We start from the raw sequence: 12360 nt of genomic DNA, 5'->3' as shown, positions 1-12360 counted from the left end.
AGGGAACACTTCCCATAAATTAAAATTTACATTTCTCTTATAGAAGTCATACTTCTATTTTTCCTTACACTTATAAACTCATTTATAAGTCGTTCAACACATTGAACTAATTTTACTTCTCAACGGGATCTAGAAAGCCAGCACTTGTGTGGCCCTCAATGATTCATTGATACAACTAGCCGTGGGTTCACATCTCCATGTGATTCGGACTAAACATGTCCTTATATGAGCATACCCCAATTGCTCCATTCTTACTTATCAACTCCTTGATAACAAGAACGTCAGAACTCAAGTCTGATAGTACCCAACCAATCATGTTAAACTGCCTAGCAGCATCACTTACATGTATCCCTAGGTATCAAATGATAGTGTCCTGCAAGAACCATTCAATTATGGTTAGCGTACAGTACGGTCCCTTCAACTCATATATCCCGACCGATTCGACAACCATTGGTTTATCGAGAGTTGTCAATGAATCGATACTATGTGTCATGCAGTAGTTGCATCGATGGTGTAATATATGAAACTCCTTTCATAATTACCACCATACTCTGATCAGAGATTTCACACTACATATACATGAAAACACATAGGATATCCATACCCGAAGGTAAGCGGTGAATCCCCGACTACAATGCATCGACTCCTATATGTTTCGACAGAACACCCAACCTTGCCACCTGATGACCCCTTGAGAGTCGGTAAACAAGTCAAAGTGCAATGCTAGCACATAGAGTCTCAATGTTGTCCCGGGTCATAAGGACTAATGGTGTACAACCATAAACTAGGACGTTTCCACTCGATAAGTGAGAACCACTTGGAAAGTCCTTTAATGGAGGGTTGTTCAGTGCACTCTACTAGGAGCACCTATCTGCATGCTTGGACATCACAATGTCCCCTACCAATGAAACATGGTAATCACATCACAGATACTAGTCTCTAACTCGAGTGGCCTATATCCTTCTTAGCGGCGGCTGAATCGACTAGGAACTGTTTAGAATATACAGTATTCCAAATATGAGTTTCATGATACTCATCATATGAGCATCTCATATTCTTTCTACTATTTGTATATTCAAGGACTTTATCTATGCAACTAGCATGAGTATACAGATAAAGATGTGCCAAAACAATAATTTCAAATATAATTAAAATAAAGATCGTTTATACATAGTTTCATTGTGAACACTCGGCCAACACTTGGCTCGACGGGCACCTACTCTAACAGTAAGTTCAGTTCAACTACTTTCAATTGCCTTCGATAAACTGCGCATTAATCTTCAGTTAGGTAACTGTCAGTTGATTTATGTAGTTCAGTTACTTCAAACTACTTGATCAGTTAGTCCAATAAATTAAATCACTTTAGTTTTTCATACCACCAAAATTAAGTTTCCAACACCTAACCAACCCTTTTTCAACCCAATTAAGACTCTCGAAAACGCCTAGAATGCTTCTAGAAATTTCTGCGCTTATTTTTCCAAACCCTAGCCCTAACCATTCAAGAGTTCCTTCGATCATAGCCCTCAAATGACACCTCCAGACCCTAAAAAACCATCATAGGACCTAGAGCGAACCCTTAGAAACCTAATAGAACATCATCTACAGCCCATGCACGAGGACGTGCTTTTTACTCACCCTTACACGCGACACAAGGATGCACGACCCTTTCTTGCAGTCTCTGCCCTTACGAGCCCCTCCAGCTGTGTGTGGACCACCGTGGCTAATGGCTAGGACCCTCACGAGCCCAGCCCCTCGCCTGGACAGCCCCTGCACAACCCTCTCCCTTGTTTCTTCCCAAACTCAAGCCCTAGCCCCTTTTTGTCCCCAAAACGTGCAGCCCTTCCATCCTTCTTTTCCAGCCCTTAACCATGCATCTAGGGGTCCCTAAACCCTCTGAAAATTGGTCCTGCTAATAGCCCTACCTGGAAGCCCCTTTGTGCATTAATAACATGATTTAAAAAGCATGAAAACTCAAGTTTTTGGCATGTATATATCATAAAATGAAAATATAAATAGGGTAACATATTTTTCATGCAACCATGTATCTTTCGCACATAATATGGTATGAATGGAAATTCAAGAAAGATTAAGGCAAATCACGCATGAAAATCAATTCTAGACGCGAAAAACAATGGCGGAGAGACGAGAAATCCTTGCTTCGTTTTATTCCTTGTAAATCACGTGAACTGTTTCCCAAAAATGTGTGGTGTCTGTTCGTGTGGGGTGGAGAGAGAAACACTATGTTTGTAATGCTTTTGAGTGTGTGATTTGAAGAGTTTTGTGGTTTAGAAACTCCGTATTTTTATATAAATAATTGGGTAGCAAGCTATACCTAATAACCTTGTTATAATAGGCCTATTATAATGTAAGAAAAATATCTTGTTTAGGAATTTTTTCAAAAATATTAAGCAAGCCTCCAAAAAGTCCTTGTTTTCATAAAAAATCGATCATCGGTTTAAAATACGAATCCGCATATAAAATCATATCAAAAAACACCATTTTCGAATATCACTTATTAAAATATGTCATATATTAAATAATTAAAAATAATTGTTTGATACAAATATTTTCCCTTTACAGTCCTCGGTCTTCGTTCTTCGGTCACGTCTCTAATAACCCTTGAAAACACAGTTTTATGCATTCTAATAAAAAACCACATTCTAAATATATAAACATATAAATAATGCAATTAAAATGATTTAATTATGCATTTTCTATTTTTCCTAGATTTTCATGCAGTTGGATTACGTTATCGTATTTTGGACCTACATAAGTACCTAGATTCCTACCAACACTTTAGAAATCTAAGTTCAAGTGTTGGAGAAGCCTAAAGAAACCACTTTCCACATGTGAGATATTCTATGAGTGACGGTAAATGGACATGAGTTACATCTCATGCTGGACCATCCTAAAGACCCATGACCAGTAGTGACGCATGAATATAGGCTAAGACTCATGTTGGTTAATCTTAATGGTCCATGATCGTTACACGGTGCCCCCAAAGGCCTACACCTCATCTCCACTTTCCCATCCGAACAAAGATTAAAAAATTGAGGGGGCAAGGAGCAGGTGCAACTACTGCCCCGTCTTCGGAGAATGAAAGAATGTGATTTATGATGTATTTTTAAATAAGAAATCTATTCAAATATTTGATATTAGTACAAGAGAATATTTTACTTTTTATAGTTGTACCTAGCATTTCACGATTTGTAATAAATAATTTCATTATTGACATTTTGGATACCTCTAGATTTTTATAAATTTAAAAAAATTTAAAATTGAATATAACATGATTTTTTAAAACTTTATAAAATTTTATTTTGAGTATCTCTAAACTTTAAAAAACTATTAAAAGTAATTGAATCTATTGGATACACACACAGAGATGAAATAAAAGTAGCAATTAGTTTAGTTTATAATAGTTTTATCTTTTAATAATGAAATGCATTTATAAAATAATGAAATGTTAACGTTAATTTTAATAACTAAATAAATAATAATAATAAATAATAAACAAACAAACAAAAGTACAAGGAAGGATAGTCGACTCTTCCAAGAGCCGGCTTGGTAGAATGGACCAAAGAAACACCATTTGAGAGGCAACCCCATGCTCCCCCAGTCACTCTGCATACACGAAACGAAAACAAAACCAATAATTTTGATGCCAGTTTCTTCAGGCCCGAACATGTACTCCAGCAACCATTCCAAGTTCTTGATCTTAACTATTCTACTCACCTTACTAGTACTATGTTCTTCATCGTCTGCAGTACGAGAACGAGGAGCCATAAAATCGTTATTGAACCGTTTGGATTCCAAAAAACCATCCCCGTCAGTTCAAGAACTGGCAGCAAAGGGTGTTCTTCGGAGACTGCTGCCCACCCATTTATCCAGCTTTGATTTCAAGATTATCACCAAGGTAATTGATAATAATAATAATAATAATAATAATAATAATAATAATAATAATAATAATAATAATAATAATAATTGTCACTGTAAGGTTCCCTTGCCATTTACTTGAAGTTGATTTATATGGTTTGGAATTGATTTATACTAGGACGTCTGCGGTGGAAGAAGCTGCTTTCAAATTAGCAATTGCAAGAATTCAAGCGGAGAGTCACCTGAAATAAAGTAGGTACAATCTGATAAATTTGCCATCTTGTCTGGTCGGTTTTAATGACCCGTTGAAACATTTTTCCATATTTTTGATTTCTTTAGCCAGTGAGGCCAAATGATACATGCGCTGATTGGTAAAGTTACATAGAGGAAATTTGCGTGATTGTCATTGACAACCTCTAGATGCTTTGTTAGAACATGCAAATCTAATTGCGAAACAAGCTACATTTTCAATGTTTGAGGGATTTCTGATCTGAATTTGACATAAATTTTTCTATTGTATTTGCTCTTCAATGTTATAGTAGAAAACTTTACACTTCCCCTACTTGCTATCCACCCTTGTAAATTGTTAATTTTCTGCGAAGAACTAATTTTATTGTTCTTTTCTTCCCTAATCTTCTTATCTTGCTCTTGGCCTAATCTTAATTTCATGTACTGATGCTTTAAACTGCCTATATGATTGGTGGTGCACAGGTTCCTTCATTTCCATTTCCTAGTTAAACTTTAATAGCTAAAATTTTCTTCTAGAAATTGTGGTTTGAGCTCTGAAGGGGGTAAGCAAGCTAAGATGAACCTTGCAATAATGGAATTAAGAAATTTATGGTGTTCTAAATTCTCGTATCGACATTTTGAGAAATTCAGTGGGACATAATGCATATTTTGTGTTATGCGTTCTTGTCAGCATATTGGTAAATCCAGGAACACATGATAAAGCTGGCAGCTGTAGTAATCATTTGAACCGTTAAGGCTTGGACAGCATGGGAATTTGAAAACGTGATAGGATGGAAACTTTGTTGTATTCTTATCTTGCTTGGGAAGTGTTTGTTGAGATTTCTATGAGTTGAGGTTGGTGAGTTATGCCATGAATAAACATGTGGCACATAATTTGGATTGGACTATAAAATTATCCAGATTCAGCTATGACTATCGCCCTTTAAAACTGTTAGTTTTTTTTAACATTAAAGAAGTTAGCTTTTGAAGAGATGGAGGAAATGTTTTTTTCATACTATATTCAAGTCGGAATGCTAATCACATATCTGTCTAATTTCATTGTCCTCGACTCCTAGGATAAAGGGAACTACAGCAGTTGATATCATATCAGGCCTTCATTGGTATTTAAAGTATTGGTGTGGAGCTCATGTTTCCTGGGATAAGACTGGTGGCACGCAGCTTGGTTTAGTTCCCAAGCCAGGATCCCTTCCTCCTGTGAAAGATGATGGACTGAAGATCCAGCGTCCTGTCCCGTGGAATTATTACCAAAATGTTGTGACGTCTAGCTGTAAGAATATTTCTTTAACTTATTATTTTTACTGCTTATTTCTCTGACCTATTTTACGTATGTAGATTCAATGAGTACTAACATAATTGAATTTCATTAAATTTTGTTCTTTTCTTGCTTATGATAAAGAAGAAACAAGTAATTAAGTTTACTTAGTTTTTTCTGTACGGGGACTGGCTAATCTTTTCCCGCGCATAATTATATCTTCCAGTACTGCTTGCTGCTATGGATCTTCTACAGTATTTCTTATGTAATTGCTGATTATAATTTGAACCATGTATTCATTTCTTCGACATGGTTCTCATTTCCCCTGAAATTTTCTTTCTGAGAAATTTCATCATAAGAGGACAAGTCGTTTTTCGAAGCCGTCTTAAAGTTTGAGTGGCTGAGATGTGTTGTGCGAGTTGGAAGTGTGGTTCACAGGGAATATCTGTGGCAATAGAATATTCTTCTTTTTCTTGAAAGAGAGCAAACAGAAGTGGAATGTTGTTAATTCTAGCTATGGTATATGTGTAGTTGTTGGTACAACTTCTATAATATCATGATTTATTTTTATAAAATATCTAATACATCTTCTAGTGTTTAGTTACCTAATTTTTATAATATCAATATGTTATTTTAAATTTAATTTTTGTCTGCTTTATTTTTCATTTAAAAAATGTTTATACACAAAAATATTGATTCTTTATTTGATAAATGTTTTCTATTTTAAAAATTGCAGTTTTTAAATATCCATGTTTCTTTTATAAGATATGTGTTATTAATTTAAAAAAATGTTTTTTTAAATTAAATAATAAGGTAAAGAAGATATGAAGTGAAATATTAAAAAAATAAGAATGAAACATGACTTGATTTGAACACAATGTGAATATAACATTAATTAGAGTCCTGTTGTTTTTTTTGTTTGGAGAGATCATTGCTCTTCTCACTTATTTACTTAATGTATCTTGATATATCACATATTCAGTTTTCCGTCTCTTTTTCTAATCTCTTCATCCGTTAATAAACCAATCAGCAGTTTTTTAGAGATATCTGACATGGGAGTTAACAATAATATTTCACAATGGGTTTTGCATTTCAGGAGAGCTTCAAACGAGGTAGAATTTGAGGAATTCAGTGACCTACTGGGGATTATAGACACGGTTAGGTTGGACAGGGGTACGAGTGATTTTAGAGTGTGGTTGGGGGATCCGTCGGGGTTTTTTTCTGTTCGGTCTTTCTATGCTTCTTTTTTCCCGGTTACAGCTTTCCCTACATTTACATTCTACGATAAGATCTGGAAAATACCGATCCCGTACAAGGTTCAAGTCTTCTCGTGGATAGTGGCGTTGGGGAAACTCCCAACTAGCGACGTACTGCAGAAACGATGGCCCAATTGCGCATTAAGACCACAATGGTGTAATCTATGCCAGAGACATGAAGAGAACCAAGACCATCTTCTGTTGCACTGCTCTTTTTCACGCGCAATTTGGACACGCGTTCTGCAAGAGCTTGGTTTCGACTGGACATTTCCAAGAAAGGCTCGGGACTTACTTATCATGGAGACGACTATGGCAGACGGAAGAAGGAATAGCAGATTCTGGCTCTTGATCGTGTACTGCATCTTTTGGTCTCTGTGGTTGGAGAGGAACAGTAGATTGTTTGCGGATTCGGCAGAGTCTCTCGACGAGCTATGAGCAAAGATCAAATTCAGGGTCGCGACGTGGACAACAACGTTACCGGAGTTTAATCATTTATTTATTGCGGATGTGATTAGAGATTGGAATTATGTTTGTTGTTGATTTAAGATCTCTGCTTTAATTACGTATTTTTATTTTAGTTCTTAGGATTACTATACTTTGTAATCCAAATTATTATTCTAATGAAAATAGTTTCTTATCAAAAAAAAAAAAGATATATCACATATTCATTTTGTTGTATGCAAACTTGTGAAGTTCAGGACCTTCAGGTACAATGCTCCCTATGAATTGTAGTAACAATAAATCAAATTTGAACTTGTCACACTTTTACATTTTTGAGATTTGAGATATTGAACTTTTGAGGTCAGAAATGGATCTTTGTTTTATATTTTGAGTTGCATTTGTTACACTTTTACAGATTAGAGACTTTTTGGTTCATAAATACATCTCTCTTTCAAGCATTTCCTTTTCTGCTTCTGCCAATAGCTTAGAGAAATTTTGATTTTCCTTTTGCAGATTCATACGTTTGGTGGGACTGGGAAAGATGGGAAAAAGAGATAGATTGGATGGCACTACAAGGGGTTAACCTACCTTTGGCATTTACCGGGCAGGAAACCATCTGGGAAAGTGTTTTTGCAGTATGTTTTTCATTACTTTTAATAATTCTTTTCTCGCTGATTTTTCAATAATTGGTTGAGATAGATACTCCAGGGATTTGCTTCAGCAGGAATTAACGATCTTTCAATTGTCGAAAATTTTAGTTTATAGAATGTCCCTTTTCAGCAGCGGTGTCACTTATGTATTGGGTCCACAGGTTGACAGCCTCGTTTAATTTTTTATTTCTGTTCTCAAAATCATCATGTTAAAAACCTGGGAGTAGTTACTGCTTCCATTCACTTTTTTGTCTAGACTCTAGAAAACAAACTAATAGATGGTGTCGCAAAGTGTCTGAACTGGATTTTCTCACATTCAGCCTATTTGATGTATATTCATGACATCAGTGATACCAATAAGCCAAGTCCATTTTAATGGATATGAGAAACCTTTTACTTTATCAAGCATGTCATATCTCTCGAGTATACTCACTTCCTTAGACAATACCTTCATTCTGTTTAAAGAAGGTTGTCCCTACCTCTAATTTTCTTTCTTTGAATGCAGGAGTTCAATGTTACTAAATCAGACTTGAACAATTTCTTTGGTGGACCCTCCTTTCTTGCTTGGGCACGCATGGGTAACTTACACGGGTGTGTTTAAATCATTTGATTCTTTTTGTGTGTGCCCTTCAATTTTAAAACTTCAGATTCTTTGCATATGCTTTGTGTTGTTATAGAGGCACTATAAGATGATTTTCATAGGAAAGAAGAAGGTTGAAAGTTTCTTTGTTTCTAGTATGACACATTGTTTGTGATATTCTTGAGTCGAGATAAAAGTTGGAGTACATTTTGCAGGAACTTTGCAGCTTTTAACTAACCCTTTAATACAAAATAAGCATATGCATACATTTCATCAACGATTTCAGGGTATCAGTTTTTATGTATGTGATTGAGTACTACCCAATAAATAACGTGCTATAGAACCAAATGGAATGCTATTACAAAAATGATAAGCCATTGCTTTTTGATTGACATGCAAAAGAATTTGGTAAAATATTGCAATTCATATTCATATTTCCACCTCTCTTTACAAGCTAGCACATTAGTTTAGTGGTTGCAACTTTTTTGCAATATCTTCATGTGGAGTGTTTCGCTGTTGATGAATTATATCTTAGTCATGTTTTTTCCACAATTTTTTATGCACTTTTCTTTTTGAAGGCATTTTTGCTAGATGCAATTTTGGGTCATTTCAGACTTGTTAACTGGTGTTAAGTGGTAAAATTCTTTGTATGTGAATTGTCGGGGAATGCTGAAAGATAGGTTTGACATTGCATTTCACTGTTTCTTGAAATGATTTACCTGTTTTTTCTTCTTTATTTATTTCTTGTCACTTCAGGTGGGGTGGGCCTTTGACTCAAAATTGGTTACAAATGCAGTTGATACTGCAAAAAAAGATATTGTCTAGGATGTTAAAGCTTGGCATGATCCCAGGTATGCTTTAGCGTTTTGGATACATGCATGATCTAGACATGGATCCATTTTGGCTCCTCTGGAACGCCACCACATCGTGAGGCCTACAACTAGTCTGCATATGTTCCTGATCTCTCGAAGACACTATTCAACACTTGTAACCTTGAAAAAAACTCTGTTAACTTATTTCCTGATTTGACATTTTTCACATATTCTAAACTTGATGTAATTATAAATTAAACATCATTTTTACCTTCTAAGCATTCTCAATCACAGTCATATATTTGTTCGGATGTTACACATTATGCCAACAAAACCCTTAAAAGTTGACAAGTTATATCTAAACCTCCCATCAATGCATTCAATTATTAGCTGATGAACTCTTGCTTCTTTTGAAAGTGCTTCCATCATTTTCTGGGAATGTTCCAGCTGCATTAAAAGAAATCTTCCCCAAAGCAAACATAAGCAGACTTGGGGACTGGTATGCCACTATTTATTTCATGTTCCCCTTCACCTCCTTGATCAAAATTAACAGTTTACATTTTGCACTCTTTTGTGCCATTCCTTCAGTGACTAACACGTTTCTCACTGTTTTCTTGCTGTTCTGGCTGCACTATATATTCTATATTTTGCTCCATTAAATTATTTCTTATTGTTAAAAAGGGATTCAACGAGGAGAAAATACTAATTAAGGCATTGGACGTCAAACTAATGTTTATCAAATGAACCGTGAGTTCCTCATTTTTTCCTGAGTGTAGAAAGTTATGCAAACTTTAGCCCTTTGAAAGCTTCAATCAGCAAATTAAAAATATTTATCTTCTTGCTTGATAAGCTTTAATGTGATTTCATCACATTCACACCATTGGACGTCAAACTAATGTTTATCAAATGAACACAGAGTTCTTCATTTTTTACTGAGTGTAGAAAGTTATGCAAACTTTAGCCCTTTGAAAGCTTCAATCGGCAAAGTAAAAATATTTATCTTCTTGGTTGATAAGCTTTAATGCTATTTCATCACATTCACACCATTGGAAATCAAAATAATGTTTATCAAATGATCAGAGAGTTCCTCATTTTTTACCGAGCGTAGAAAGTTATGCAAACTTTAGCCCTTTGAAAGCTTCAATCAGCAAAGTAAAAATATTTATCTTCTTGGTTGATAAGCTTTAATGTGATTTCATCACACTTCTTTGATATCGAAGGATGATTAGTCTGTCAAAAGAAATGGAAGAGAACCCTCAGGATTTTTCCAGTTGCATGTAAAATAATTTTGCGACAAAAATAATTGAAAATGGAAAAAATCTAACTGTGAATTTTTCCGAGTCCTTTGAGTGTCTACTCACCTCGGCACTGAAGATGATCGAAGGAGGATGTATCTATTTTAAATTAAATGACCACAAGGGATGAACCCATGTCTCACCTCGTGCACAAAGTCAAATAGTAACAAAGTGGTGCAGTGACTTCGAAGATAAAGGTTTTTCAATAATTTTATGTCGAAAATTGTATATAATACAAACACTAGGCAAAGTGATATGTAGATCTTTCTTTTTCATTTTTTAGGAAACAATATTATATTAAATAATAAAAACTAATAGTTATCAAAATCGAACAAGAAATACGCAATAATACAAACACTAGGCAAAGTGTATGCAGATCTTTTTTTTAAACAGAAAATGATATTATATTAAATAATGAAACTAATAGTTACAAAAATCGGACAAGAAATACGCAAGGTAAAAAAGGAAAAACAATAGCACTGATCATATTTACAACGAATATAACTCAAATCCCTCACTAAATATGAGATCTATAAATTCTTAAACTATAAGTGTTTCCCAATGCAGTCAGGTGCCCGAATCTTAATCTTGTCCCAAAAATCTTAAACTAACTCTTCTAGATTGTCAAAAATCCTTTTATTCCGCCCCAGTCAAATTGACCAAAAAATACAAAGAACTACCACTGTCAAAAAAATTATACCCCTTCTGCCAAGATCACGTCCAAGATCTGCAACAAAATATTCATGCAAAGATTTTGGAACTACCCAAAACCAAACCCATCTCTTCCAAATCTCTGAACCAAAGACAACTCGAGAAAGGATAATGAATAAGAATGTGGTCCTGAGTGTCCACCTCTATCCGACAGAGCACACACCAGTTCGGACAAAGAATACAAATAAGCCACCTCTTTTGAATCATATAACAATTTGGCATTTTATCTAGAACCTCAGTCTACGAGAATACTTGAACCTTTGGTGGGATCGGTGCTTTCCAAATAACATGAAAAGAGGAAAGAAAGGAAAATCGCTGATCTGAAAGAAAGAATCGTAGAAAAATTTAACTGAAAAACCCTGAAGGATCCCCGTTCCAAACCCGGATACATACACCTTCGTCAACCAACCTATTTAACTGAAAAAACCCTGAAGGATCCCCATTCCAAACCTGATACATACACCTTCGTCAACCAGCCTGACCCTTTCCAAAGACTCTAGCAAGGAACTCAACTTATTCACTTTCAGTTGGGGAATGATGTAGCGGTTCAAACCAGTTTATGTTTATGGAGTCATGGATTGAACTAGATTAACATCTTGAACTAATAAAGACATGATTTGTCATAGTCTAAACTAAGATTTACAAAGATTTCAAGCAGGCTTCGAGACATAACATAACTCATATCTTTAGCTACACATAATTCGTTTTTCCTAACTTCTGTGTTTATAGTTACGAAATAGCACATATCTTTCCTTTTATTATTAAATCGAAAACTTAATGTTCTTGTATCTTCTTAAGGGAATCTCATGATTGTATTGGTGAATTATCTATTATGTCGGATAGTTTATCTAGCTATATATGATATAGATTCAAGAATATTTCCAAATTCGTTTATGTCATTATTATATAGTTATATATAATGTAGACTCAAGAATATTTCCAGTCTCGTTTATGACATTATTAACAACATGATGTATTTCTTAGATGATTTTCTTGTTATTTGGAAAGAACTATTTCGTAGTTTATTCTTCCAAGATATTTTCACCTATACATAGTAATGGATAAGATTTATAGTCATTTGACTTTGTCTTATGGATGTAAGTTTCAAGGCTAATCAAAATAATTCTAAGTTATTTTTCTGCTTACATTTATCTCTCCTCTTGTCAGTACAATTTTGGAGTTATGCATGAAAAATAAACAATATATCCGTGCTTCTCCACTCTCCATGTCTCTGA

At 34.9% G+C, this 12360-nt stretch overlaps 1 protein-coding gene across 1 annotated transcript in view; it reads left to right on the top strand.

The window, feature by feature from the left end:
- The first annotated feature begins 3543 nt into the window (after positions 1-3543).
- The window catches only part of LOC140830112 (alpha-N-acetylglucosaminidase-like), a 35410-nt gene continuing 26593 nt past the window's right edge, over positions 3544-12360 (top strand). The window contains 7 exon segments of the mRNA XM_073193396.1: positions 3544-3916; positions 4058-4131; positions 5184-5395; positions 7591-7712; positions 8233-8318; positions 9064-9158; positions 9537-9618. Coding sequence (XP_073049497.1) covers positions 3608-3916; positions 4058-4131; positions 5184-5395; positions 7591-7712; positions 8233-8318; positions 9064-9158; positions 9537-9618 — 980 coding nt within the window. The 5' untranslated portion in view covers positions 3544-3607.

This window comes from Primulina eburnea, chromosome 1 (assembly GCF_022965805.1).
Source record: "Primulina eburnea isolate SZY01 chromosome 1, ASM2296580v1, whole genome shotgun sequence".
NCBI classification, from domain to species: Eukaryota; Viridiplantae; Streptophyta; class Magnoliopsida; order Lamiales; family Gesneriaceae; genus Primulina; species Primulina eburnea.
This window is presented reverse-complemented; position numbering and strand designations above follow the sequence as displayed.